The sequence below is a fragment of the Gadus morhua genome, chromosome 12 (genome assembly GCF_902167405.1).
Source record: "Gadus morhua chromosome 12, gadMor3.0, whole genome shotgun sequence".
NCBI lineage: Eukaryota > Metazoa > Chordata > Actinopteri > Gadiformes > Gadidae > Gadus > Gadus morhua.
In genome coordinates, this window is record NC_044059.1 from 18,266,384 (window position 1) to 18,291,836 (window position 25,453).

General features: G+C 41.8%; 1 protein-coding gene across 1 annotated transcript in view; it reads left to right on the top strand.

Moving 5' to 3' along the window:
- Positions 1-278: 278 nt before the first annotated feature.
- artn (artemin) overlaps positions 279-25,453 on the top strand; it is a 34,971-nt gene continuing 9,796 nt past the window's right edge. The window contains exons 1-2 of the mRNA XM_030373485.1: positions 279-653; positions 15,945-16,131. Coding sequence (XP_030229345.1) covers positions 15,948-16,131 — 184 coding nt within the window. The 5' untranslated portion in view covers positions 279-653; positions 15,945-15,947. The remainder of the gene's footprint in view (positions 654-15,944; positions 16,132-25,453) is intronic.

Here is a 25,453-nt window from a genome sequence, read left to right on the forward strand (position 1 = left end):
TTTTTAGCCGCACATTGGCATGGAAAACAGTTGTGTCTAAAAGTATTTACGGCGTCATATGATAGGCATGGATGTCGTAATGTAATGCCGCCCGCTTTAAAAATTAAAACAAATAAAAGGATCGGGAGCCAGCAGGCACATGTGTGTTTGGACCTTCTTGTAGACACACACGCGCGCGCGCGCACACACACACACACACACACACACACACACACACACACACACACACACACACACACACACACACACACACACACACACACACACACACACACACACACACACACACACACACACACACACCTGCCTCACTGGAGGAGCTGTTCGGTGGGAGCCGCTGGCCCGTTGTTCCACCTAGGACCAGATCTCCAGAACAGATCCATCTTCTATAGGCTCTACACTTCTGTCTTAAGATGAATCGAATTACTCCAGTTTACTATTTTGTACATCTTGGTTAATATTAGGAATCACACAACGGCTCAACGCTGGGTTGAAACGTGGAGAATGGAAGCACGCAACGATGCGCAGTCGTGGAATCAACTCGAAGATCAGACCGAAATATAAAGTTTGGTCCGCCGGTGGATTAGTTGAAATCAGGGACCTTTGCTCACCTTTCGTCGACGTGATCGGACGCCTCAACATATTCCACAAAGGTGGGTTCGTTAACATTTGGAGGGGGGGACGGGGGGAACGGGGGGGACGGGACGCAGTAATGGCACCTTGCAAACATTGAAGTGAGGCAAAATAGATTCAACAGCCAATAGTTTAGAGTTCACCACTAGTGTTTATCCTGACTTATCTCTTTTTTATTTATTTTTACTAACTGTGAAAGGTTATGGTCTCCTTAAGACGTGAATGTGGATCTACCTTTCTTTCTCCTCATTAAGAAAAAAGGACAGTAAACCTAATTTGAGATTATAAAACACGATCAAAGCATTGTAGAAAGGCCATTGCATCTGTTTGTTTGTTGTTTTACTGTCGATAATGTTATATATGATGTCTATAAGACAAATGGCTCTGTTCTGCCTATGTTATAAATTATGAAATAATTTAGAATACACAGTAGACCTATTTAAATACCTAATAAATGCCTACCTATAAATAACTTATTATACCTAATAAACAACCACCTAACTCATTCTACAACAACATTTCAATATCAAAAGTGTGACAATATTGTTATTTAATTTGGTCATTCACTGCGCAATGATTGATGGCAACATATAAATTAGGACCAAGCCAACATAGAATTCGGTTTGTTTAGTTTGTTAATTTTAACATAGTCCATTGAGGAAATGTGAACCTTAGTGGCAGTGGGTCTAAAACGCTTAACTCAACATAAAATTACTCTTGAACATAAGATATAGGCTTAGATGATCTCCGTGAGTCAATGTATAATTTCAGCACGATTAATACACAGAGTCTATCTGTGAGCATCCTTTAGGAAGAGGCTTTATCTGCCTCTTTATAACCCCTTTGCAGTCGTCTCATTGGATAAAAGCGCCTACAAAATACATGGTCAACCAATGGTGAATATAACCACCATATGGTTAGTCTATATACAATGTGTACATTAGCAAACAGTTGATATTGACTATTTCTTAGTATTTCTAAGTAGTGACTATTTCAAAGTCAAAAGCTTTTAAAGAAAACATACAGAAAAATGCACACAGAGGAATAAAGCTTTTAAAAGCAATATGCGTGTTCAGCCTTTAATATTATTGGATTTTACTCAACGTTTTATAGGTAATTTATCGGAGGAATATAGGTATAACTCTCATTGACCCTTTCATCTGATTTCTAAATGTTGATTATGAAATGATGCACCTTTCTGGAGAGGGGATGAACGAGCTGGTTTTAAGACTGGCCAAATTGTAATCCAACTTGGCCAGTTTAAAATCAGAAAAATGTTTTGGCATGGAAGGCATACATTGGGCATACATTGTTCGATGTGAATGTCAACACTGCATGTTGAGAAAGCTCTTCAGTTACAGACGAGGCTCCAGTACAATAAGACAGTCAAGCCAGCAGGAGCCCAGGGTTAAGCCAGCAACCTTAAGCTGCCAGGCGACCATGTCTCTGAACTAGCGGTTCACTGTGCCAGCCCTGCATGACAAGTCATTGCAAATACCGTCAGCATGTTTCACCGATGAGGTGGCATGCTTTGTAGTGTACATGAGCTATTCTCTTTGTATCCCAAATATATATCCCAAGGTATATTTTTGTAAATCCATTTGTATTCAAATGAAGGACGGTCGCGTATTTATTCATTATTATATCAATGTATATTAGTTCAGTCTTCTTCACTTCATGTTCAGTTTATGCTATTGAAATTATGAGCAGATAGTGTGAAGCCTAAGATATGGAAAAAAGTATTTTAATTTTCATTCTGGCAAATAATTGACCTTATTGCAATTGTTTTGGAGTTTTGTAAAACAGTAAAAATGGGCGAACCAGAATAGATCAATGAGAACATTACGAGGTACTACACTGTAGGATGCTAAAGCGTGCCGCTTCCTCAGGGCACCTGTTTATCAAGTACAGATATGTTTCTGCATTTTCTTGTTTCCACTACATCACATACATCTGATCCGGGCCCTTTACACACTGCAGGTGGCAACGACAGACAGTCATTTTTGCAAGTGCCCCTAAAATATTAACCTCATAAGCATTGCAGAGATAAGTATCGCATGTCAGTTTAGTAATTAAAGACACTGAGGTGTTGGCTGCCGTCTTCCCAATAGACATGTAGTCATGACGGAGATCGCCCCTCCTTTAAAGCTGGTTAGCATAGAGGCTGAACAGTATCAATGGGGGGAGATTATTTTACCCCCAGACAGTATTTCTGGATCACAGTTCCAGAACTTCAGAGGGCAGTGGATGACCAAATCAACTACAATAGTATGTACACGTTTTCATTCATATAAACCACAAACAGGAATCAGTTAATAGATCACTTTAAATATATTTATTTGTATTAGTGGCAGTGACAGTTTCTAAATGCATCCCTAGTGTGATCATATCACAAATCAACACGCAATTGGTGCAAGGTTAATTTGTCTTTCTCAAAGATTCATACTTTAACGGCCCGACAATCCAAAACACAAGTGGAATGTAGATGGAAAAAGTGTGTAGTTCAAAACGTTAGCAGCTTTTACTTCTTCACCACTTACAGAATTTGTCACGTACGACCATTCAAAACCCCCATGCAGTGGCGTAGCATAGTTGTGCTAGGCCCCCCCCCCCCCCCCCCCCGACCCCCCACCAAATCCCCCCCCCCCCCCCCCACAGACAAACACACACCCACACACGCGAATGCATCCTCTCCCCCATAGGGCCTAAGCCAACAGCAAAACGCAAAATCATCATCAGAACCATGAACAGAGACTTAGCATCCCTAGATCACACGTCAAAATCACCGAAACATTATTAGGACCACGTACACCGTATTTGAAACACACTGCCTACTTGGGGTGTGAATCTTTGGCTTCAGACGATTCGATTCGATTAACGATTCAGTAGTTGGCGATTCGATTCAAGGACAATTTTTTTTTTTTGGAACGATTCGATTCGATTCTGTAAACCACGATTCGATTCAGTAACTTTGAACCAAAATTCTATATCCGTGAAATAAACATGCAATAATGTGACACCCCTTGTCAATTTTACCATTATTCTTTGCGAAGCCAAAATGCTTCCACACTTTGGATTTCAAGTTTGCTGGTGCATTATCAATCTCGCTGCCGCTCTCTGCCATGTTTGAAATGCACCAGTAGAGGGTGAGGGAGAAAAAAAACTCTTGTGGGACTTCCTTGCAAGCTGACTAGCTGATGACAGAGTTACGGAATACCGAGCTGCACTTCACAAAATAAACGTGTAAACTAAGTCTTAAAACATTACCGTATTTTCCGCACTATAAGGCGCACCGGAGTATAAGCCACAGCAGCTAAATTTAAAATGTGTACGTATATAAGCCGCACTGGACTATAAGCCGCAGGTGTTTTAATGTTTAATTACCATTAGGGCTGGCCCGAATGCCATTTTTCTGGCTTCGAATACTCGTTGGTTTTTCCAAGCGAATATTCGAATACTCGTTCCAGAAAAAAACACCATCAAAAACAACATTAATAATCCCTATATACTCCCTGGAACCAATTTTGACAGTATCTGCATATTTTGGTTGAATATTTAATAGCTTTTGAACGTTAATTAGTAGGCCCAAGTAGGTTGAAGTTCCTTCGTTTTTCCCAGTGAAAGCGAACAGCTGTTGTTCCGTTCCAAATCAGCTGTCCTCTGCCATCTCAGCCCTTACGGGAGCTTTTCAATTCATCCTGGAACGTGCATCTTTTCAGGGAATTTGTACAATAAATCCATAACAAATACCGAATATTGATTGTCTTATGTGTCCATATTATATCCATTATATTGTCCGGGTATTCCCAAGGCGCTCACGCTCTGCAGCAAGCCGGTCACAGTTGATGGGCGTGGCGCTGTACAGCGAACAGAAACAAAAAACTAAGCTAAGGTTAGCATTTCGTGGGAGCGTGTCTATGTTCCCTGGGACCTATGTTCCCGGGTCCTATGTTCCCCTCTTCGTATGAGACTGGGGAACATAGGACCCTTTTTTAAAAAAAGGGTCCTATGTTCCCCGCTTTTCCCAAAAAGGGTCCTATGTTCTCCGATATGTATGTGACCAGGGAACATAGGACCCTTATTCAAAAAAAGGGTTCTGTTTCCCGGTCTGTTACTTTTTCCACCATTGCTGCCAAATTCCGGCCGAGATAACTACCATTGCATGTCTTTACCTTTTGTGGAAGGGGGAGAGACGTCGGAGAACCTGACGCAGTCTATTCATACGCCGGTAAACAAACCCCGAAAAGCCCAATCCCTACGAGAGCTCCCCGCGCTAGGGCCATCCGGAGGCGCACAGAGCTTTTGGCCGTGATATTATTATACAATTATATTATATTATATAGGCCTACTATTATATAAAGAGCTCCGGGAGTCGCAAACGGCAACAATCAGTTTCTCCTCCATGCTGCAGTTCACCCCGGACTGCACTGCACTGAGTTGGCCGGTTGAACGATGATTGGCTGTTACGTTACACATGTCACTCAGTGGCCACGCTGTTGAACGCCGATTGGCTGTCATCACGCGAATGTCGCGTCAAAGTTTAAATATTTTTAAAGATCAAAAAACGGGAAAAAAGGCGCGGCTTATAGTCCGAAAATTACGGTAATCATAATCGATTCATACAATTTAAAGCATTTATATCGATTATTGGTGAAGCCAAAGCGATTCATTCTATTTATTTATGTTAGCAGATCGATTTAGTTGAATCGGTAGGACTGACAATCGATTCATCGCATGAATCGTTACACCCCTACTGCCTACTATCAAAAACAAAACATAAATACTCCATTCAGCTGACCACACAACTACATTTCCCAAACAGCAAAACTATGGCCTAATCAAAATGGCCAATGGTAACATACTCCTACATGGCACAGCGGCCATAACCAATAATAAAATAACAACTGCTCTTATCCGTTCAGAAGTTAACTCTGCGTGCCTTCTGTTCAGCGAACTCGTTGATAATATGCAGCGTTTCCACTGCAGGGTGCGGAACGGATCGGATCGCAAAGGTGCGGTAGGGAGGGGGCGGTATAGCCCAGCTCAGTTCCGAGGTCGTGTTTCCACTGCCGACAGTACCCTTGGTGGTAGGCCGGATGTCGATCGCCGCGGCAGCTACGTAAACATCGTAAACAACGTCTTCCTCCCCAAGAATGCAGACGAACGTCTCCACCTCCTTGTTCGCCCAAGCAAGCTTTTTACGCGACATGTTAATTGTAAAGAATAATACCTCGAGGCTACTGTTTGTTTGTTTTTATCCCCGCGTCACCCGGAAGTGACGATTCTGTTGACCAATCAACGGAGGGGGGGTGTAGAATTTATAGAATTTCACGGGACCCTTTCAGGCGTCTGGTCTTGTTTTGGGTACCGCAACGGAGGAGTCCCGAGAATGGGGCCGGAACGGGTACGGCAAAGTCCGGGTCACGCCCACTTTTGGCGGTGGAAACGCGACCCGACCCGCACCTTTGCGATCCGATCCGTTCCGCACCCTGCAGTGGAAACGCGCCAATAGAGGTGAAATCCAATTTTCTGGCTCTTTCATTCTCGATGGAGAGTATGGCCAATGCACTCAATCGCTACTGTGCCACGGCGCACCTTAGGGAAGTCTTTATCAATTTGAGCTTGGAAAATGACCGCTCTGCCGTGGCTACTGTCACTGGTATGGTGAGTGCAAACATTTCGAATTGCACGCATCCAGGTCTTTCTTCTCTTTACCTTTTTTAGCACCACTTTTTAGCTTGCTAAACATTGCAATGGTATGGCTTAGCTTTTAACAATATGTTAGAGTTGGAGACACTAGCTGTGTTCGAAATCGTTCCCTATACACTCACTCACTATTCCCTATATAGTGTTCATGATATAGTGCAGTATATAGGCAACGAACAAACGAGAATTCTGACACTACGCCGAACATTTCTAAACCTCATGTGCGTCAGTAAATGCGCCGGGTATTTGCGTGACGCAGACAGATGCGCCCACATCATGTAAAGAATCCGGGCACTCACAAGGAAATCTGGAGGTTGGATTGATGTTGAATGTTACATTTCCTTGTTCAAGTTTTTTTAAATTAATTTTGAATGTTACATTTTCTATGTTAGATTCCAAATCAATTGTTGACATTTCTAAACAAAGACGGAGACTCCATCATTAAAAGTATTTGTTTTCGCGGTTAATCAGCTTCTTCTTCCCCTTCGGAAAAACACGACCGCATTGCATTGTGGTATACGGGAGTAACATGTAGGGTACATCGTATGCACACTCAAAACATCACGTTGATTGGTCGAACAGATTTCCAAGTAGGCCCTATTCTTTTGTAAATGTTGAAAATAAAAGAAAATAAATGAAGTAGCCTAAGTGCGATTGTATATACTTTTTTATTCGTGGCCAAAATATCACTACTGTAACCAAATTACATACATTAAGGAAGAGAAAATATATGAACCACCCTGACTGTGATGTTATGAGAGAAGAGAGTCTATATAAAGCGGTCAGTTCCTTTCTACAATCACTTGTAGATATTTTAAGCGGCCTTGGCCGTGCGGGGGCCCGATGGAAGCCCCGGCCCAAGCTATGCCCCTGCCCCCATGCTATTTTCCATAGACATTTAAACATGGAACCAAGAGCCTCGGAGGCGGGACTTCAGAGGTCTATGTCAGGGCAACATCAAGGAGAGATTTGCTTCCGCATCCTGGGAGCCTAGCCACGTTCATGACGTACCGGATGCAGAAATATTCTTGTTTTCTAGCATTAGGCGAGTTTCAGATGAGGCATGCAGCTTTGTTTGCCATGCGTCAGAATGCATTCTGGGATGAAAAACAGAAATACCTGTGATTACTTCCGATGCGACGAGTCACCAGGCTTTCAAAACTCGCGGTAGTTTCAGGAAAACAACTTCCGGGCATTTACTCTTGAATAAGAGCGGACATAAGATACTCTCAACATACCAAAACGTTGCCCTGGTTGGTTGGAATTACCACGTGGAATTTCCCAGGTGAGAAATGACGTAACTCTTTTCAAAGAGGCATGCCCTCTCCCAAATTATGCTTGCTCAAATCATGGTTCAAACAACGAGAAGTACACCCATGGACATATTATAGAATGGACAGCGGATTCCAAAATGGCGCCCATTCATTCCTATGAACACTGCTCAATGTCGCAGTGCAACATCAAGGAGAGATTTGCTTTCACATCATTGGAGCCTAGCCACGCCCTATTTCATGACATACCGAATGCAGAAATATTCATTGTTTCTAGCATTGTTAGCATTGTAGCATCATAAGCGAGAGGTCTGAGCGATCGCAGTCGCATTGTCGCAAAAAATACAGTTCAATGTTATTGCTTAAAGGGACACTGTGTAATATTTTAAGAAATTTATTACCTCAAATCAGCGTATTCATTCATAAATAAGTCCTCATTGGTGTAAAATTATCTCTGCCAAAAATGTCACTTATCCTCCTGAGCGAAGAATAATTAATATGTAGTTACATAGGACAGGTAGGCTTCATGGAGGCTTCCATGTTCTTCCGGTCTATGAACTGCCGAGAAGGACAAAAAACACTAGGTAGTACAGGAAATGCAAACGCGTTTTCACTCTGAGCCAGCATGAATGATGACTGAAATAATTCACTATCTTGCTCGAGAAATAATTACTCATACATCATTAGCTTACACTAATGATTAGATGCAGTTTAAAATTTGTTTGAAATAACGAACCTCATCATCACTCGAATGACTCGATGAGGTAGGCCTAGTATTGGATGTCATGACACAGCTTCTTGGCACATACTGCCCACCGTCGTTTTTGAACATGCGAACATTATTAGTTTGAATCCAACATACAATTGTACCACTAGATTCGAGTAATTTTTACACAGTGTCCCTTTAAGAAACAGATTCCTTCAAACTTTTAATAAAAAATGCAATCAATAATTTATATACAATTAAATGGTTACACATCGATCAGCAACAAGGTTGGAGTAGCCTACCCACATAAATAATTGTAATACACCTACATTGTTAACTGTCACAAGCAAATGAAAAATTGAAATGTTTATTAGGCTATTAAAAATATTATGAAAATTATACCGTAATGCACCCGTTCTTTGTCTTTGGATCTTTTGAATAAATGGATCAATACCTGGTGAATCGCAATGATCGCAAGCAGAGGAACGTGAGTCATTGAGCAGCAGCTGAACCAGTCTAAAAATCCCTTTATCACTTTTAGTGATAAAAAGTCACCACAGTGACTAAAAACCATCAATGTCATTCATGTTAAGTAAAAGGAAAAACCTCGGACACGGGAAGTTAACGGAGCCGTGCAATAGGCCCTCTCGAATGCCGGGCCGAAACAACATTTGTTTCACTACGACTCCTTACAGCTGCCCAACCCTCATTCTCCAGCAAAAAATAATAACATAAAACGGCTAATAAAACGCTTGAGGTGGCGTTTTGAAAAGAGAAAACTTATTTTTTTTTAGTACATAGCATAAAGATAATTAGGATTAATTGATTGATATTCAGACATTTTTTGCGGAGACAAATTCCTGTTCCCCACTTGTACTGGAGTAGTCTCGCAAAGCCAGCCAGTCCATTCTACTAACTACAGCAAGTAGAATGGACTGGATAGTACTGGAGTGAACGGAGATATCTACTTCTGGGCCCCTTGAATTGAGGGACCCGTCCACAGCCCGCTTAAACAGCTGCAATACCAAGCTTGGCCGCTGAGCACTGGTGGATTGCGGTTGGGGCTTGCTGCTGCCATGAACTCAATCCATTACCAACATATTTTCAATTTGATTAATGGAAAGTTAGAGAGTTGTTGTAAGAGCTGTGGAGGAAATTAGCTCTACATGTTGAAAAATATGTTGATATAGAATATATTATAAAGACTATATACAAATTATAACTTTGACTATTCTTCCGTTTTCCAAATATTTTTATGGTCACGACTAGCCTGAGGAACGATTGGCTTGGTTCCAGCCTAAAACTCTTTATATAACGATTGTACGAAAAGTCAATGGAGAAATTAATGGGAAATTTACTCCCGGGACTAGAGCTGTTCAAAAAGAGGGCTATCACTGTTAAGCTCTACTGCGCTCTGTAAAGCAACCGTATCTTCATGCATCTTGTGACGCATGTCATTACTATATTGTTTATATTACAAGTATATTTATATGTATACACGTTGTGTCATATATTCTGTGTGTATGTGTATGTATACTGTAGTGTGTTTCATATAGTGTATTTGTCATCGACTTGGTACGTTCCTGACTGCAATCACCACGTTCTGACGTTACTCGTTATGAAGAATTGTGAATTCAGTCTCATAATCAAGTTATTCAACATTATGTATTCCTAGCTTTTATACTACCAAAGAGCACTGTTAGTGCTATATCATATATTTGTACTTTTATTTTTATCATATATTCTATATCAACATATTGCGTGTAGGCCTACCCTGTAAATAAGGCGAAGAACGGGGTATGACGCCCTTGACAGTCTACCAAATTGAACATCCCTAGCTTGATAAAAAGTATTTCCCTGGCTTTGAAAATTTCATTTTTTGTTATTTGAAGGCAGAAATGTTACATATTATACCTTTGAGCTGCCTAGTTAGACTGTCCTGCTCAATGATATCTACATGCTGGAAACCACTGTTCCTAGCACTATTCCTACACAGCCAATCCCCTGCCTCAATGATACATATTTTTGTTTTAAAGGCCTGTAGCTTACCTGAAATAACCTTAAAGGTGGGGGCTTGTTAAGACCCTAGGTCATTTTTTTTGCATTTTCAGTGTCCAGATGTAAATCAGCCATAATTTTTGTTCAACACATTCGTATATTGGGCAGTTGTTCATGAATTGACCTCCATTATATTCAAAAGAAGTGTTTAGCACATCCCATAGCTTTATTTTGCTTTTTCAAACCCAAATAAGTGCATACAAACAGTCCTGGCTAGGTAGCTTTCTCCAATAGTGGCCACAAACAAAGAAGTCCACGCCTCTTTTCAATTCTGTTTTTAATTCTGTGTTTACTCGCACATGCTCACAGACTTAGAGACCGAGGCGTGCCTTTAAAACTCAAGAGTCAAGAGAGTGGGTTAGATTTGGGCATAGATGTACATCTGGGCATAGACCATGTCAACCATTAACCTGGGGTCTTAACAAACTGACCAAAATATTTAAGAACTGTTGCATATTCTCGAAGAAAGTTGTCCAATCCCGGGTTGCTTTAACTTACTTCATTTATTATAAAGTCGTCGGCGTGTTTCGGCATGGTAAGTGAAGCTATACGGAGGGAATTGTTTCTAACGCGAGTGAGAGGAAAATACCGTGATCTACTTCAAGCCCCCCGGGCTAAGGCCCGGGTGGCTTGCTGCGCCGTCTACCTATTGCTCTCTGGCCTGTTCACTCGACGTCCTCCGTACAGGACGTCAAGTGGGTGTGGCCTATGCAGTGGGCGTTGCCTAGTGGGCGTGGCCGGAGTGACGTTATGGCTTCGGCTTCTTCACTTAATTAAAGGTGAAGAGGGAGCAGCCTTCAATAACATCATGCTCCCCTTGTGGCTATGTGAGGGTAACGCAGCTTATATGTTTGGTCCTGCATCATTGGGTCTATGTGTGGGTAGCTTAGATTCTTAAAATACGTAACAGTCCCTCCTTGGTCATCTTAGATGACCATACAATAATATTTTAAATCATAAACACCATTTACCACACCGAAAACATAGTCAAAGTAGGATCAATCATCAACACCATCAACCGTCGCGGAAAGACCTCTTGAAGAGAGGGGAAAAACCACTACGCGTCCCCATAATACTGAGACGGCATTCACGTTGTGGGTCTTATTGGAAATACAGGTCATTATTTAACAATACAACAATGAACACAAATCTTCTTAACATACAATCACATGGCCAAACAGCACACAAACAAAACTATCCATAGAAATCCTGAGCTAATACTTTTTGGTCATGTGCTACAAGGTCATACAATTTTCATCATGTGCAAAAGTAAAGTAAAAATTGGTAGTCATAATACAATTTTAAAAAATTCAAGATTATTGATAGCCTAGCATGGATTCGGGTGGTTCAGGTGATCTTCGTGCATTGGTTCGCTGTTACATGTGGGTGGTTTGGGCATGGATTCTGTCGCCGTCGGGCCTGTAGTTCATGAACCCAAGACTCGTCCCTCCTTGTCAAGGGCTCAACTCAGAGAGGTTACTCCTACATCATGGGAGCCTCCAAACAGGTTCTCCGTCGTCGTCGTGTCAGCAACAGGTGGCCTGTAAACAACCGTCTCAAAGATCAACAGTACCATTATCAATGCAGCGATTCAGAAATAACGGGTTGCACTCGCAACCAAGCAATACTACCAAATAATAAACATAGTCTGGTATGGTTGTTTTAAAATGTGTTATTCAAGTAAATCCGGGATATTGATTATCTTAAATACAGTCGATTCTACTAGAATAGTATAGGTGTTGACTATTCTACATATTGCAGCTGGATAGGGTCGGGCCCCTCAGGTAATGTAAGCCTGAATGGCACTTGGCACTTCTGTAGCGCCCACTGCTGTGGTGATCAGCAGATGCAGTAGCCCTCGTGCGCAGGGAATACAACGGCAGTCGGTGACAATTAACACGGTCTCTGCATTTATTCCCGCGACGGGCACTTACTGGATTCTGCCTTTCCACCTCCCAGACATATTCTCCATCCATCCTGTGAAAGGGTCATTAATGCCGGAGTTCTCTGCCAATTCTAACCTGAGGGATTGTAATCATACCAGTGCCCTGGCCACCAACCCATCCGGTGCGATTCAAATCCTGCTGTTATTTGATCTCCTCATGTGACTGTTAGTCCTTGCTCGGCGGTGGTAGTTTGTAGGCTCCGGGTGTGTCTGCATCTGGTTCTGGAACTTTTTGCTTCTATTGCAGAAATACAAACTCATGTACAGCAGTTAGTTGTTCAAAAACATATTTCCATGAATTCTAATTTTAATTGTTTTACAGTATCTACTTTGGTTTAATTTCACACTACATCCCTCCTTGCGCATTGCTTCAGCCATGTGCATTGAATGACAACCAAAGATAACAACACCGTAGTTCAACCAAGTTGCTATAACCAAAAAGATGTAAAAGGGAATTAACAATGTTAAAATTAGCATGTTCAATATCACTTCTGTGTGAACCGTATCTCATAATAACAGTTACCTTCATCATACTACCCGATTGTCCTACACTAACTATGCATATTGGATGACCTAATCTTCATTTATTCTACCTATTGCTCGCATTTGATGTTGTCCACACTTTGATTCACTCCTATGTACATCGCATACCACATCAAACGTGAATACGCCTTATTCTCTGCACAATATCTTATTGCGCCACTTTCTGCATACCACATCAAACGTGAATATGTCTTAGCAAAGTTAAGTAAAGTAAAACTCAGTTTTATCTTTACTTATTTTATAGCTACACATGTCCCGGACACGTTCATTACTATTTCCAAAACAGTTTTTTTAGCTACGCAGGTCCCAGACCTAACTATACCATTACATGAACAGTATTTATTATTATAATTATCTAGTTTTTTGTTGGTCAACATCAAATCGATACATTAATTCAACCTTCTGACTTACTGACCCACCCGATTTCTCCCCGTGTGAGCCCGCGAATGACAACTCTCCCGGGGCCTCCCCATGAGCCCCACCGCCACCACTCCCCGTGTGAGCCCGCGATTGTACTCTCCCGGAGCCTCCCATTGAGCTCCACCGTTACCACCTCAGAACTCTGCAGGAACGATTAGTCGATTAACGCGTGGCTCGGAGGCTCGGAGTGCAACAATCCTACGTCTTGACACCTGGTGCAGTCGACGTGTGGCTCGGGGGCTCCCAGGAAGTGTCACAATCCTACGTCTGACACCTGGTGAATCTTGAGCTAGGTCAATCAAAACCGTCTAAACTAGGTAGAATAAAGAGTCATCCAAACTTACAACAATTATGCACATCTTGGTATTAAATATATGGTGATATTCTATAAACAAAACAAAAACTGAACCTAAAAGAAAAATTCAGAAGTTATCGGTTGAAACAAATGTTATTGTAATTGAACTACAGCAGTTGAGCTAACTCCCGCCTTGTGCACCGGTTAAAACAATGTGCATCATTTATTAATTAAACATATTATTTTAGCAGTTGAACCCTGTGTCTATTTGAACCATCCTGGTTCTCTAATATCATTGTGCATGACACAACCCGTGTCTATTGCACTCCTGTTTTGATACACAAAACGCATGAAAACAGACAGAAGGGCCCAGCAACCTTGAAAAACATAATGTCTGAGTGTTAGGCATTCGTTACTGCATATACTGCTATTTCCTGAAGAGAGAGAGAGAGAATATTAAGATCTATGCACACAAACACAGGTTGCAAAGGCTAAATTTACATCCTGGTTCCAACACATGGCTAGGTGTGAGGGTGGGAGGCCTCTCTATTGTTAGTTAAATCGAAGCCCCCGTCTCACCGTTCCCGATCTTCTTTAAGCAATATGAATAAGGAAGGGTAGGGGAAGAGAATGTTTGCAGGGACAAAGGGTGGGGAGGGGGGGATCCGACGACTGGACCTGTGGACAGGGGGATGGGGGGTCTGACTACTGGACCTGTGAAGACTGGGACAAAGGGAGTGGGGGGGTTTCACGATAGGATCTTCTAGAGGGAAGGGGGGGGGGTGGAGGGGAGAGAGGGGGGGGGGGGGGGAGAAGAGAGAGAGAGGGGGGAAGGAGAGAGGGAGAGAGAGAGAGGGTGGGGGGGGAAGAGGAGGGAGAGAGAGAGGGGGGGGGGGGGGGGGGGGGGCTCCCCGCTGCTCTTGGTCTCTGCAAGACCCAAGATGGCGGACGTCTGGACAAAGGAAACCCACGTCACGAAGACGCGCCGTCTCTTTAACACCCCGTGGTTACACTCTACGGCTGCGTTGTATACTAATCAAAATTGCACATTAGATTTGAAATGATCCGGGAGGAATCAATCCAATTTGAACTCCTTGGCCAAGCCTCCGTTTTAATATGCAACTAAGCTAGTTTAACGTTAAAAACCTGACCTTTCCTCACCCCACCGTAAAGAGTTTGGAAGTTTGTGGCCGGTAATAAATAAACCTTATAGTGGCCCGGCTTAACTTCGGCGCTTTCACTATTTACCTTAGATGGTCTCGGCCTAACTTCGAGACATTCATCAATTACCTTATGATTACCTTATCTCGGCTTAACTTCGAGACATTCATCATATAAATCAAAAAAAAAACACAGGTACTACGTCTCCCACGTGGTACAGACAGACACAGAGACAGAGACAGAGACAGACAGACATAACACACCGGGGGTCCCTTTGTGCAGGCTACCATTGCCTTATCAAACAGCCAGGAGCGCCCAGGTAAACAAAGGGATGGGGGGATGGGGGGGGGGGGTCTTCACAGTTCCTTGCAACCGTTGATCTACACGTGTTGTTATGCTAGGCCTCTGCAGCAGCACAATCGGACGGTGGCTAAAACAAGCTTACACCTAAGTGTTCTTATAATCAATCCTATTTCAGATTTAATCTTTAAAACAATGATTTATACTTACCTCAGACGTGTGTGGCCTGTTGAAGTTGTTTTAGCGTCGCGCCCCCCGGGATTTTCGGGACTTTCTTCCAAACGTCGCGGGTCACCATATTGTTGCATATTCTCGAAGAAAGTTGTCCAATCCCGGGTTGCTTTAACTTACTTCATTTATTATAAAGTCGTCGGCGTGTTTCGGCATGGTAAGTGAAGCTATACGGAGGGAATTGTTTCTAACGCGAGTGAGAGGAAAATACCGTGATCTACTTCAAGCCCCCCGGGCTAAGGCCCGGGTGGCTTGCTGCGCCGTCTACCTATTGCTCTCTGGCCTGTTCACTCGACGTCCTCCGTACAGGACGTCAAGTGGGTGTGGCCTATGCAGTGGGCGTTGCCTAGTGGGCGTGGCCGGAGTGACGTTATGGCTTCGGCTTCTTCACTTAATTAAAGGTGAAGAGGGAGCAGCCTTCAATAACATCATGCTCCCCTTGTGGCTATGTGAGGGTAACGCAGCTTATATGTTTGGTCCTGCATCATTGGGTCTATGTGTGGGTAGCTTAGATTCTTAAAATACGTAACAGAACAAGTATGCCACTTTAGGTAGATTTCTGTGCAGCGATGACTGTAAATGAATGCTCATCTTCAGTCAGACCTGGAAGATGTACTAACTGTACAGTACAGCACTGACTGTTGTTCTGACTGTGATGTACCTCGTTGCTGCTAGGTGATGCTCTGGCTTGTGGCCTTTCTGCTCACACTAGCAGAGGACGTGTTTTCGCAAGGGAAGAAGGAGACACCTGCAGAGCTCCACATCTACAGAAAACTCAGTTGGTCCGCTGGCCACAACGCCCTGGTGGAGGAGCTGACGGCAGACATGAACAACGGGGCCAATGACCCATGGCCGGCTCTGGGTAAGAGCTGCTTCAGTTCAAATTGAAATTGAATTAAATTAAATTAAATTAGATTAAATTCCATTTGGTTGCGTGCGGTGACCCTAAAATTCATCCTAAAAACACACCCACGATTTATGTTTTTTTAATATGTATATATTATATATGGAAGCCCATTCCCGCCAGTAAAAAAAAATAAAATAAAATAAAAAAAAATAATAATAAAAAAAATACCCATTGTAAGTCATAATTATGAGATAAAAAGTCGAAATTATGAGATTAAAAAGTCATAATAATGAGATACTTTCTCACAGCAGACGTAGTAGCAGCTCTTAAGCCTAGGCAAATGGATTGTGAGTACATTGAGGACTTCTTTAAACGTGGCTTTACAACTGATGAAATACTTACTTTGCTTGCTGAATCACATGGGATTGTACTAAGCAAACGCACCCTTGAAAGGATTTTAAGCAAGAAGCAGCTCTGGCGGAGAAAGAATAAAACGGATGTGGCTGAGGTGGCAACCTTCATTGAACAGCAACTAGAAACATCTGGTCAGTGCCATGGTTACAGGTGGATGCATCAAAAATGTTGGTTACATGGAATTGTGACTGACAGAGAAACAGTTCGAATATTGCTACAGTTATTGGATGGTGAAGGTGTTGATCTGAGGTCAAGAAACAGACTGCGAAGACGTGTTTACCACAGCTGTGGTCCAAACTATGTTTGACACATCGATGGCTATGACAAGCTTAAGCCATTTGGAATTGCTATCAGCGGAGGCATTGATGGGTTTTCCAGGAAGATGATATGGCTTGAAGCTTATAAAACAAACAGTGACCCAAAGATCATCGCTGGCTACTTTATGGATGCTGTGACCAATGCTGGTGGGTGCCCTGCCAGACTCAGACTGGATTTAGGAACAGAGAATGGCCATATGGCTGAAATGCAACGGTTTATGCATTTTCCTGCTAACCAATCTGAAACAGACAGTGTAACCTTTGGTCCAAGCACTGGAAACCAGCGAATTGAACGATGGTGGCTGACCTTGCGAAGTGAATGTGTCCAGTTTTGGATGGACCTATTTGACAAACTGAGAGCAGACGGCTACTTCTCAGACAACTTCTTGGACAAGTCTTTGATCCAGTTCTGGATCAAAGACATTATGAGATAAAGAAGGGAGCTAATAATATTTTTAAGAGCCACAAATGATCATATGTATAAAAGTTATTGCCTATGTTCTGTGCAGAGAAAGATTAATACTTGTGTTATTGTTTCTGGTTAGCAATAATAATGTGGGTTGAGGTATTCCAAGTAGCAGTAGGCATAATTTTAAAATGTAGGCCTACCTGTGTAAAAAATGGCATGACATAATGATGTAACAGCCCCTTTACATTTTGATAGCTGTGAAATATAAAATGTATTGCACTGCTGCAATTTTATTTTTGTGCCAACCCACCATGTTATGATCAGAAGACAAATCGCACCGTCAGGACTACTTGACTTAGACAGTAATCACCAATGCCTACTATTTATATAAACTGTATATGATTTGCCTATAGGAAGAGCTTAATGAGGTTGTATCGACCTGGAACAACCACAGAATCCGTCGAGTCCACAACTCACGATCACCCCATGGACGTCCCTCCATATTGCATGCTGTCCCTCACCTGTACGGCGGCAGAGACTGCTTGCACCATCTGGACCTGGCGAGGGTTCAAGTCTGCCTTGAAGAGTGTGCCTTCAAGGACTTCCCATGTGATGAAGATGTGTTCCATAGCTGTGTTGAACTGATGTCAGAATATAATCTGACATTAACAAATGATGTGTTTGAAACAGTTAACCTGTATATTGAACTCAGACAGCTGATCAACAATGAACTAGATCTAGATCATTAACTTCTATTTCCCGTTTCATTCAAGGACGAACTGAAATACTGAATGTAAACAAACAAATCACTTTGTTTTCTTAACATTGAATGTCTAAGAATTGAGTAAAAATGCAAAATCCACACATGTAATAACTTATTTCTCATTTATTCAAATGTTTAAACAAACACAGTATACAAAACTGCATGTTTCTACTTCAACTGCAATTTAATTTAACAGCAGGGAGATTTGAAAGTAACCCATCTTTAGGCTGTTGTTTGAATGTTTTTGAAATGCCAAACTGTATTTTGGTGAATAAAAACAACAGAACCTGAATGGAGTAAGACAAAATATGCTTACAACGTAAAATTAAAAAGAGAAAACGTAAATGATTACAAGGTTGGACTACTATGTGACATGTACTTGTTTTGTTGTAAACAAAATAATCAAATACACTTTCAATCAACCTATGTTGAGATTAAGGTGCTGAAATAACATTCTGAACTTAAATTCAGTAAGAAAATTACTGACAGTTTATCTTTTTTGTTGCTTAGGTAAAGTTTTTCAAACTACTTAAACAATTACAGCGCATTTTTCACAACAGTATTTTGAACATGACGGGTAAAGAAATACAATTTTAAAACAAATGCAAGTTAGCAGACTCAAAAGCAATTTCTTTTGACCTTTGATCATTTAGTACTGTGCACTAAATATTGAGTGTATCTGATGTAAAGGGGTGTTTTCTTAGAAAGAACTGTGAAGCTGGTTGTTGTCTTTTAGATTCCAAAAGTCCTATACATTACAATGTGATCCATTTAATAACCATATGTTTGAAAAAAGATAATTTAGACTCAGGTTATTGGTGAAGTCTAGCAATATAAACAATAAAGTATTCACAGTAATTGTTCTGCATTTAAACATACCACTTAAAAACACATGTTGACCATCTAAAAAAATAAAGTCAACAAAACAAAAGTGGCAAAAGCAGCAGAAAAATGTGGACAGTACATTAAAGCTGTGACAGGTTAAACAGTTGTAGCTGTAGTACTTCCTTCATAAGCCAAAAGTCTAAAATCTTACAAAGCCTAAACATGAACATCTAATGGCAGTCCAGTTCCTTTTAGCTGAAATCTTTGTACCTTAGACAATGTCCATTACCCACACGTTGCTCTCTAATACTTTGTTCATTTCATGTCGAAAATCTGGGTAGTTGTCGTAACTGACTGGCAACTCCAAATAACAGCCACATGTATGAGCAATTGGTCTTCTCTGAAATCCCTGAACTTGTGTGAAACTGACAGTGATGCTCTTTCCTGTGAACAAGTCTGACCCAGTGCAAAATCTGAGGAAAAATGAGAGGTGCTGGATGTCTGACTCCCTAAGGTATGCACTTACATACTTGACCATTTGTTTCTCCAGGGCATTCTGGGTACTAGGGTAGGTAATTGATTTTGCGATCTTTCGTGATGTTGGTTGTAGTTCTTCATCTGCTGCAATCCCTTTCAGCTCTGACCTAACAGGTGCAAGGATGTTGCTCCACTGTTCAATGACAAAGGCAGGCTCTTGAATCAGTTTTTGGTGAGCAAGCTCCCTCAAGATTTGCTCAATGTTATCTGCTGCTGGAAGCCTCCGGCAGTTGTGGATATCCATGATGTCCAACAATTCTTCTTGGTCCACACTTTCAAAATCTGAACAACAAGATTCAAAGATCACTCGCTCAGACTCTGAGACATACTTGAGAAAGTTGTCCACAAGATCACTCTCCACAAAGCCCAAAACAGCTTGCTCCAGAAGTACAGGTGCAAGTTTTACAGGAAGGTACTTCTCTTTTTGCCAGCCAAATGTAATAATTCGGCCTACACTCTCCCATTCTTGTTGACCAAAATCATGACGTAGGTATGGCACTTTGAAGCAATTTCCCAGAGTGCACTGTTCATAAAAGTCATTCCAGAATTCTGACAGTACATCCCTCAAAACACCTCCATCATCCACTGCATTTTCAAACTTTCCATCGGGAAGAATAACTCTAAAGCTCAAGTCATCCTTCAGGATACTTTGCTCAGAAAACACTTGAATAAGTTCTCTAAGAATCTGTCCACGATGAAGAACAATAATTTTCTTCACTCTCTCTCTTTGATTGGCTTGTTCCTGCAACATGTTCATGGAAGGAGGCAGGAGTGATTCAGTAGACAGTGCCTGAGAGAGGCAAGGTGTCGTCAAGACTGGAGTACTCCATCCCAGAAAAGCTCTCTGTGTGGAAAGTTACAATGTCGCTGTCTTCTAACGCACAAACCTGAAGTAATGTTTCACCTTCTGGCAAATTACATGTATCAGTTTGGTCGACTGTGGTGGTGGAAAGAAGGGAAACACTTTGACTGCTTGCATTTGGAAATACTGTGCTGTTTCCAACAAAGATGACATCTGCAGTACTTATCTCTACAGCGTCTGTTGCAGACGTGTCTGGAGAGTAGCCATAGATATCAGGTCTGTCGTGTGTCGTTTCACCTTCAGTTGCATCACTGTTGTCTTCCTCCAGATTTATGTCACTGGTATTTTTTCTTTTCTTGGTTGTTAAATAGAAACGTAAGATAGGTAACTTTGTCTTCTCATATAGTTCCCCGACTGTGATACCACCATCCAATGAATGCTTCTGGAAGTCTGTTAAATCAATATCAAAATCAGCAAGGCTCCCCTCTGGATTTTTCCCATCTGGAAAAAACAACCTCAGAGCCTTTTCAATCAAGTTCTGTTTTTTACTGTCCTTTGTGACACTCTCTTTTCTGGTTCCCCCACCCTTTTTGGTGCGTACAAATTCTCCTTCTCTGAAATGCATCCATCCCAACTCAATTTTTCTCTGACTTTTCTTAGCGTTCTTTGGAGGTGTTTGATGCTCTCTCTCAGACACGTGATCACCTTTGTTTTTTGAGAGCCTTCCTCTGAGACGCTCAAAGATTTTTGACTTGCGACTGCTGGGTTCTTTTTCCTTTCGTCTGCAGAATCCAAAAACTGCCAGCCGATCACCATAGGATGGCAGATACTCTCCTAGCTGGTCATCTGTCATCAAGTGTATGACACTGGAATCAATCTAAAATAAAGTAAAATAAAGAAAATATTTCATGAATTTTTAGGAAATTAAAACAATGAACAACCTGCATATACAGCACCAGATATTATTTACAAAGCTCTTCCAAACGGTTTTTTAATGTTCATGTGTGATTTGTCAAAATTAAGTATTTCCTATATTTACTACCTTCTCCTGTTCCATTCGCTGTATGTCTTCCTCTGGCACATGCCGGGATCTTAAGTAATCACTTAGCTAATCCATTGTTTGACTGTTCAGAAAACCTCTGCTTCCCTGTTGAATAAAATCTAAACTTTAATATTACTTAAATAAATTAAATACAGCTGATCTGTACACAATAATCTTTCGTCACAGGCAATTTCATGTTTTAATAGAAAACAAAGACAAAACCTCTTAGTGTGCTCTAAATTCTTCACCTATGAAGAATGGCTCTTGGTTTTCTGATTTTCTAAAGCTACCCATACTGGTAATCAGGGGCGTAGGAACGTGTTTAACATTGGAGGGGACACATATCGGAAACCTGACAGATTCATTGATGGTTCGAAGAGAAATATGTCATAAATGAACTACACTGCAAAACATTCACAAATGTATTTTATTATTCTAAAAATATACATTTGTAAAGGAAAACACATTTTGAATGGCAGTATTGAACTGATACATATCAAATCAATTATTTAATTGCAGGCCTTATCATACAGTTTTGTAGACTGATAAATAACGTGTGAAAAATATTGATCTAAATTTGAATTCGTATTTTCTGAATACCTTTTCTTTTCTTAGTTGTAGCCTATCTTATGCCTCAATGAACACACAGGCAAAGGTTAAGGTTAAAGGGAAAAACAGCATCAATAATTTTAACATATACACCAACGGTTCTATCAACATCCTTTCTGTACTGACAGCGATATATTGATGCACTTCTTATGACAAATGTACTTATTGTAAGTAGCTTTGGATAAAAGCGGCTGCTAAATGCCCTAAATGTAAACGTAAATGTAACTTGTTTTTAATCTCGAGTAGGCCTATGTGATATTATTCTAACATTTCCACTAACTGATTGGTGTGTGAAGGCAAACGAAAACGACATTAGAATGGATGTAATGAACTGATAAATGTAAATTAGTGTGTAGAACTGATACAAATAAAAGCTAGATAGCACTGTAGTGTAATCCAACAGTGTCAAACGTGCCGTGACACACAAAAGGTTGAAAAACTATGGCCTAGGCAAAAGAGCCAAAATGTTTTCTTCTCCTGTCATTTGCCGCCACGAAATGCTTGCAAATTGACTTCTTGTCAGTAAGTCAAGTCTATCCTGATGGACATGACAGACAGCAACATGGTTGAGTCTGTTTTGAGACATTGTGGACCGGAGCCAGGTTTTGAGCCTGCGGAGGACACTAAAACTTCTCTGCTATTCTACTGCCGTCTTTTCATTTTAACAGCTCTAACCTGTTGCGTTAGCTGCAGACACCCGCATCTCAAACAGTCTGAGCCGTTGATGGGATGCGGCAGCTTATGGCTGTCTTGCGAGACAGCCGTATTCACGCGAGATCACGAGATCACGCGATTAGAGTTGCAGGCTGGCAGCGATCAGCAGCGGTGACAGCGGCGCTTACGTCCCCGATGGAAAGCAGGCAACTATTCTTCTAGGCAGCGATTCGAAGGCGTTTCCAGCCTGAAGTCCTTATAACTTCCAACCGCCCCCAACCCTACGCGCTGCCATACATGTGGCAGGTGACAAGACGCTGTATTGCGCTTTCAAAATAAAAGCGAGTAAAATATAAAAAAAATATATATATATTTTGCGGTATAATTTTTGGGGGGGACAAATGCGCCTGTCTCGAAAATTGGAGGGGACACGTCCCCTCCGTCCCCCCCGGTTCCTACGCCCTTGCTGGTAATAATGGAAACAGAGCATTGAATTATTAGGTAGGCTACATTTCAAACTGTCTAAATATGTTTGAGACTGTAATAGAGTGGTCTTTTGTTGCCACCTTGTGAATGGTATAATTAGCTTGCATGAAGCTTTGTTGTTTTTTATTTAACCTGTATTTATACTTGTAATCTCATTGAGACAGGGGTCTCATTCTCAAGAGAGAACTATTAGACAACAGTACAACATTAAGTTACAGACAGACAGGACATTAAGGTTCGACAGTGTTTTGGGGGGGCTGACATTTTTGAATACATAACTACAGCGTCACCGTGTAAACTAGCAAAGCCTTACCCCGTGGAGACTATGACATAACGGCTCCCCACCACTGAATTTATTTTACAGTCTATGCTCAACACATGCGTATTATGAGTATTATTGTGAGTAGCAGATTACCAAACTGTGTCTCTGACAAGGTGCACGGTGTTTTCACTCCTCCCTCACTGTGATCAGCGGAGATGGATTGTTTGTTTACATGTGTCAAATAGCAGCGGAAGAGCTACCCGCTAATTTTTTGATTGGCGGCAGGCTGCGTCCACAAAGACTACTCCCCCATACGTCAGACACGCCCTCGCCCATCCGTCGACGGAGGTAGTATGCAAGAGGCGTGACTACGGAGACCCATCGAGCATTCGCAGTTCTCCGTCGGGATGTCGGATACGCAATGCAATTCGCCTCCCGATCGATCTTATATGTTGACTATTAACCATGCAATTGAAATAATATTGTCTAATATTATTTGGTGTTTTATTAGTCCTTAATGTGCAAAGTAAACAATGTACAAAGTAAATAAGGTGCAAGTCAAACCGGGAAAAGTGATTCCGGAAATGATTTTGTTAGAGGACCAATCACAGCCCTTGCCGTCTCCGTCCGTCTCCGTTGCCTCGACGGATAGTCAAAAAATATTGGATTCGCACGTAGGCTCTACGTCAACGGAGAGGGCTCTGTGTCTACAGCACATTACGTAGTATAACCAGACGCATGCAGACCTGTACTGACACTGTTTTTAATATTGGTGTGAACGTAGCCTACTAAATAAATAGCTGGCCTACATTTTCAAAGCTACAGGAACAGCAGTGTGCGAAATACGGGGGGGTCCGGGGGGGGCTCGACCCCCCCGATTGACCCATGAGCCCCCCTGAAAGCCTCAAAAGCAAAATTTGAGGGGGGTCTCAAATTTTGTAAAAAAAATAATATACAGGTGCTGGTCATATTATTAGAATATCATGAAAAAGTTGATTTATTTCATTAATTCCATTTAGAAAGTCAAACCTGTAGAATGTATACATTCATTCCAAACAGACTGATACATTATAAGTGTTTTTTGCCAAAAAGAAGATGATTATAGCTGACAACCAATGAAAACCCTAAATTCAACATCTCAGAAAATTAGAATATGGTGAAAAGGTCAGATATTGAAGACACCTGGTGCCACACTCTAATTAGCTAACTAACTCAAAACACCTGGAAAAGCCTTTAAATGGTCTCTCGTTTTGATTCTGTATGACACACAATCATGGGGAAGACTGCTGACTTGACAACTGTCCAAAAGATGACCATTGATACTTTAAAGAAGGAGGGCAAGACACAAAAGGTCATTGCCAAAGAGGTTGGATGTTCCCAGAGCTCTGTGTCCAAGCACATTAATAGAGAGGCGAAGGGAAGAAAAAGATGTGGTAGAAAAGAGTGTACAAGCAAGAGGGATAAACGCGCCCTGGAGAGGATTGTCAAACAAAACCGATTCAAAAATGTGGGGGAGATCCACAAAGAGTGGACTGTAGCTGGAGTCAGTGCTTCAAGAAGCACCACACACCGACGTATGCAAGATATGGGCTTCAGCTGTCGCATTCCTCGTGTAAAGCCACTCTTGAATAAGAGACAACGTCAAAAGCGTCTCGCCTGGGCTCAAGACAAAATGGACTGGACTGCTGCTGAGTGGTCCAAAGTTATGTTTTCAGATGAAAGTAAATTTTGTATCTCCTTTGGAAATCAAGGTCCCAGAGTCTTGAGGAAGACAGGAGAGGCACAGAATCCACGTTGCCTGAAGTCCAGTGTAAAATTTCCACAGTCAGTAATGGTCTGGGGTGCCATGTCATCTGCTGCTGTTGGTCCACTGTGTTTCCTGAGGTCCAGGGTCAATGCAGCAGTCTACCAGGAAGTTTTAGAACACTTTATGCTGCCTGCCGCGGACCAACTTTATGGAGGTGACGATTTCATTTTCCAACATGACTTGGCACCTGCACACAGTGCCAAATCTACCAGTACCTGGTTTAAGGACCATGGTATCCCTCTTCTTGATTGGCCTGCAAACTCACCTGACCTTAACCCCATAGAAAACCTATGGGGTATTGTGAAGCGGAAGATGCGAGATGCCAGACCCAACAATGCTGAAGAGCTGAAGGCCACTATTAAAGCAACCTGGGCTCTCATAACACCTGAGGAGTGCAACAGACTGGTCGA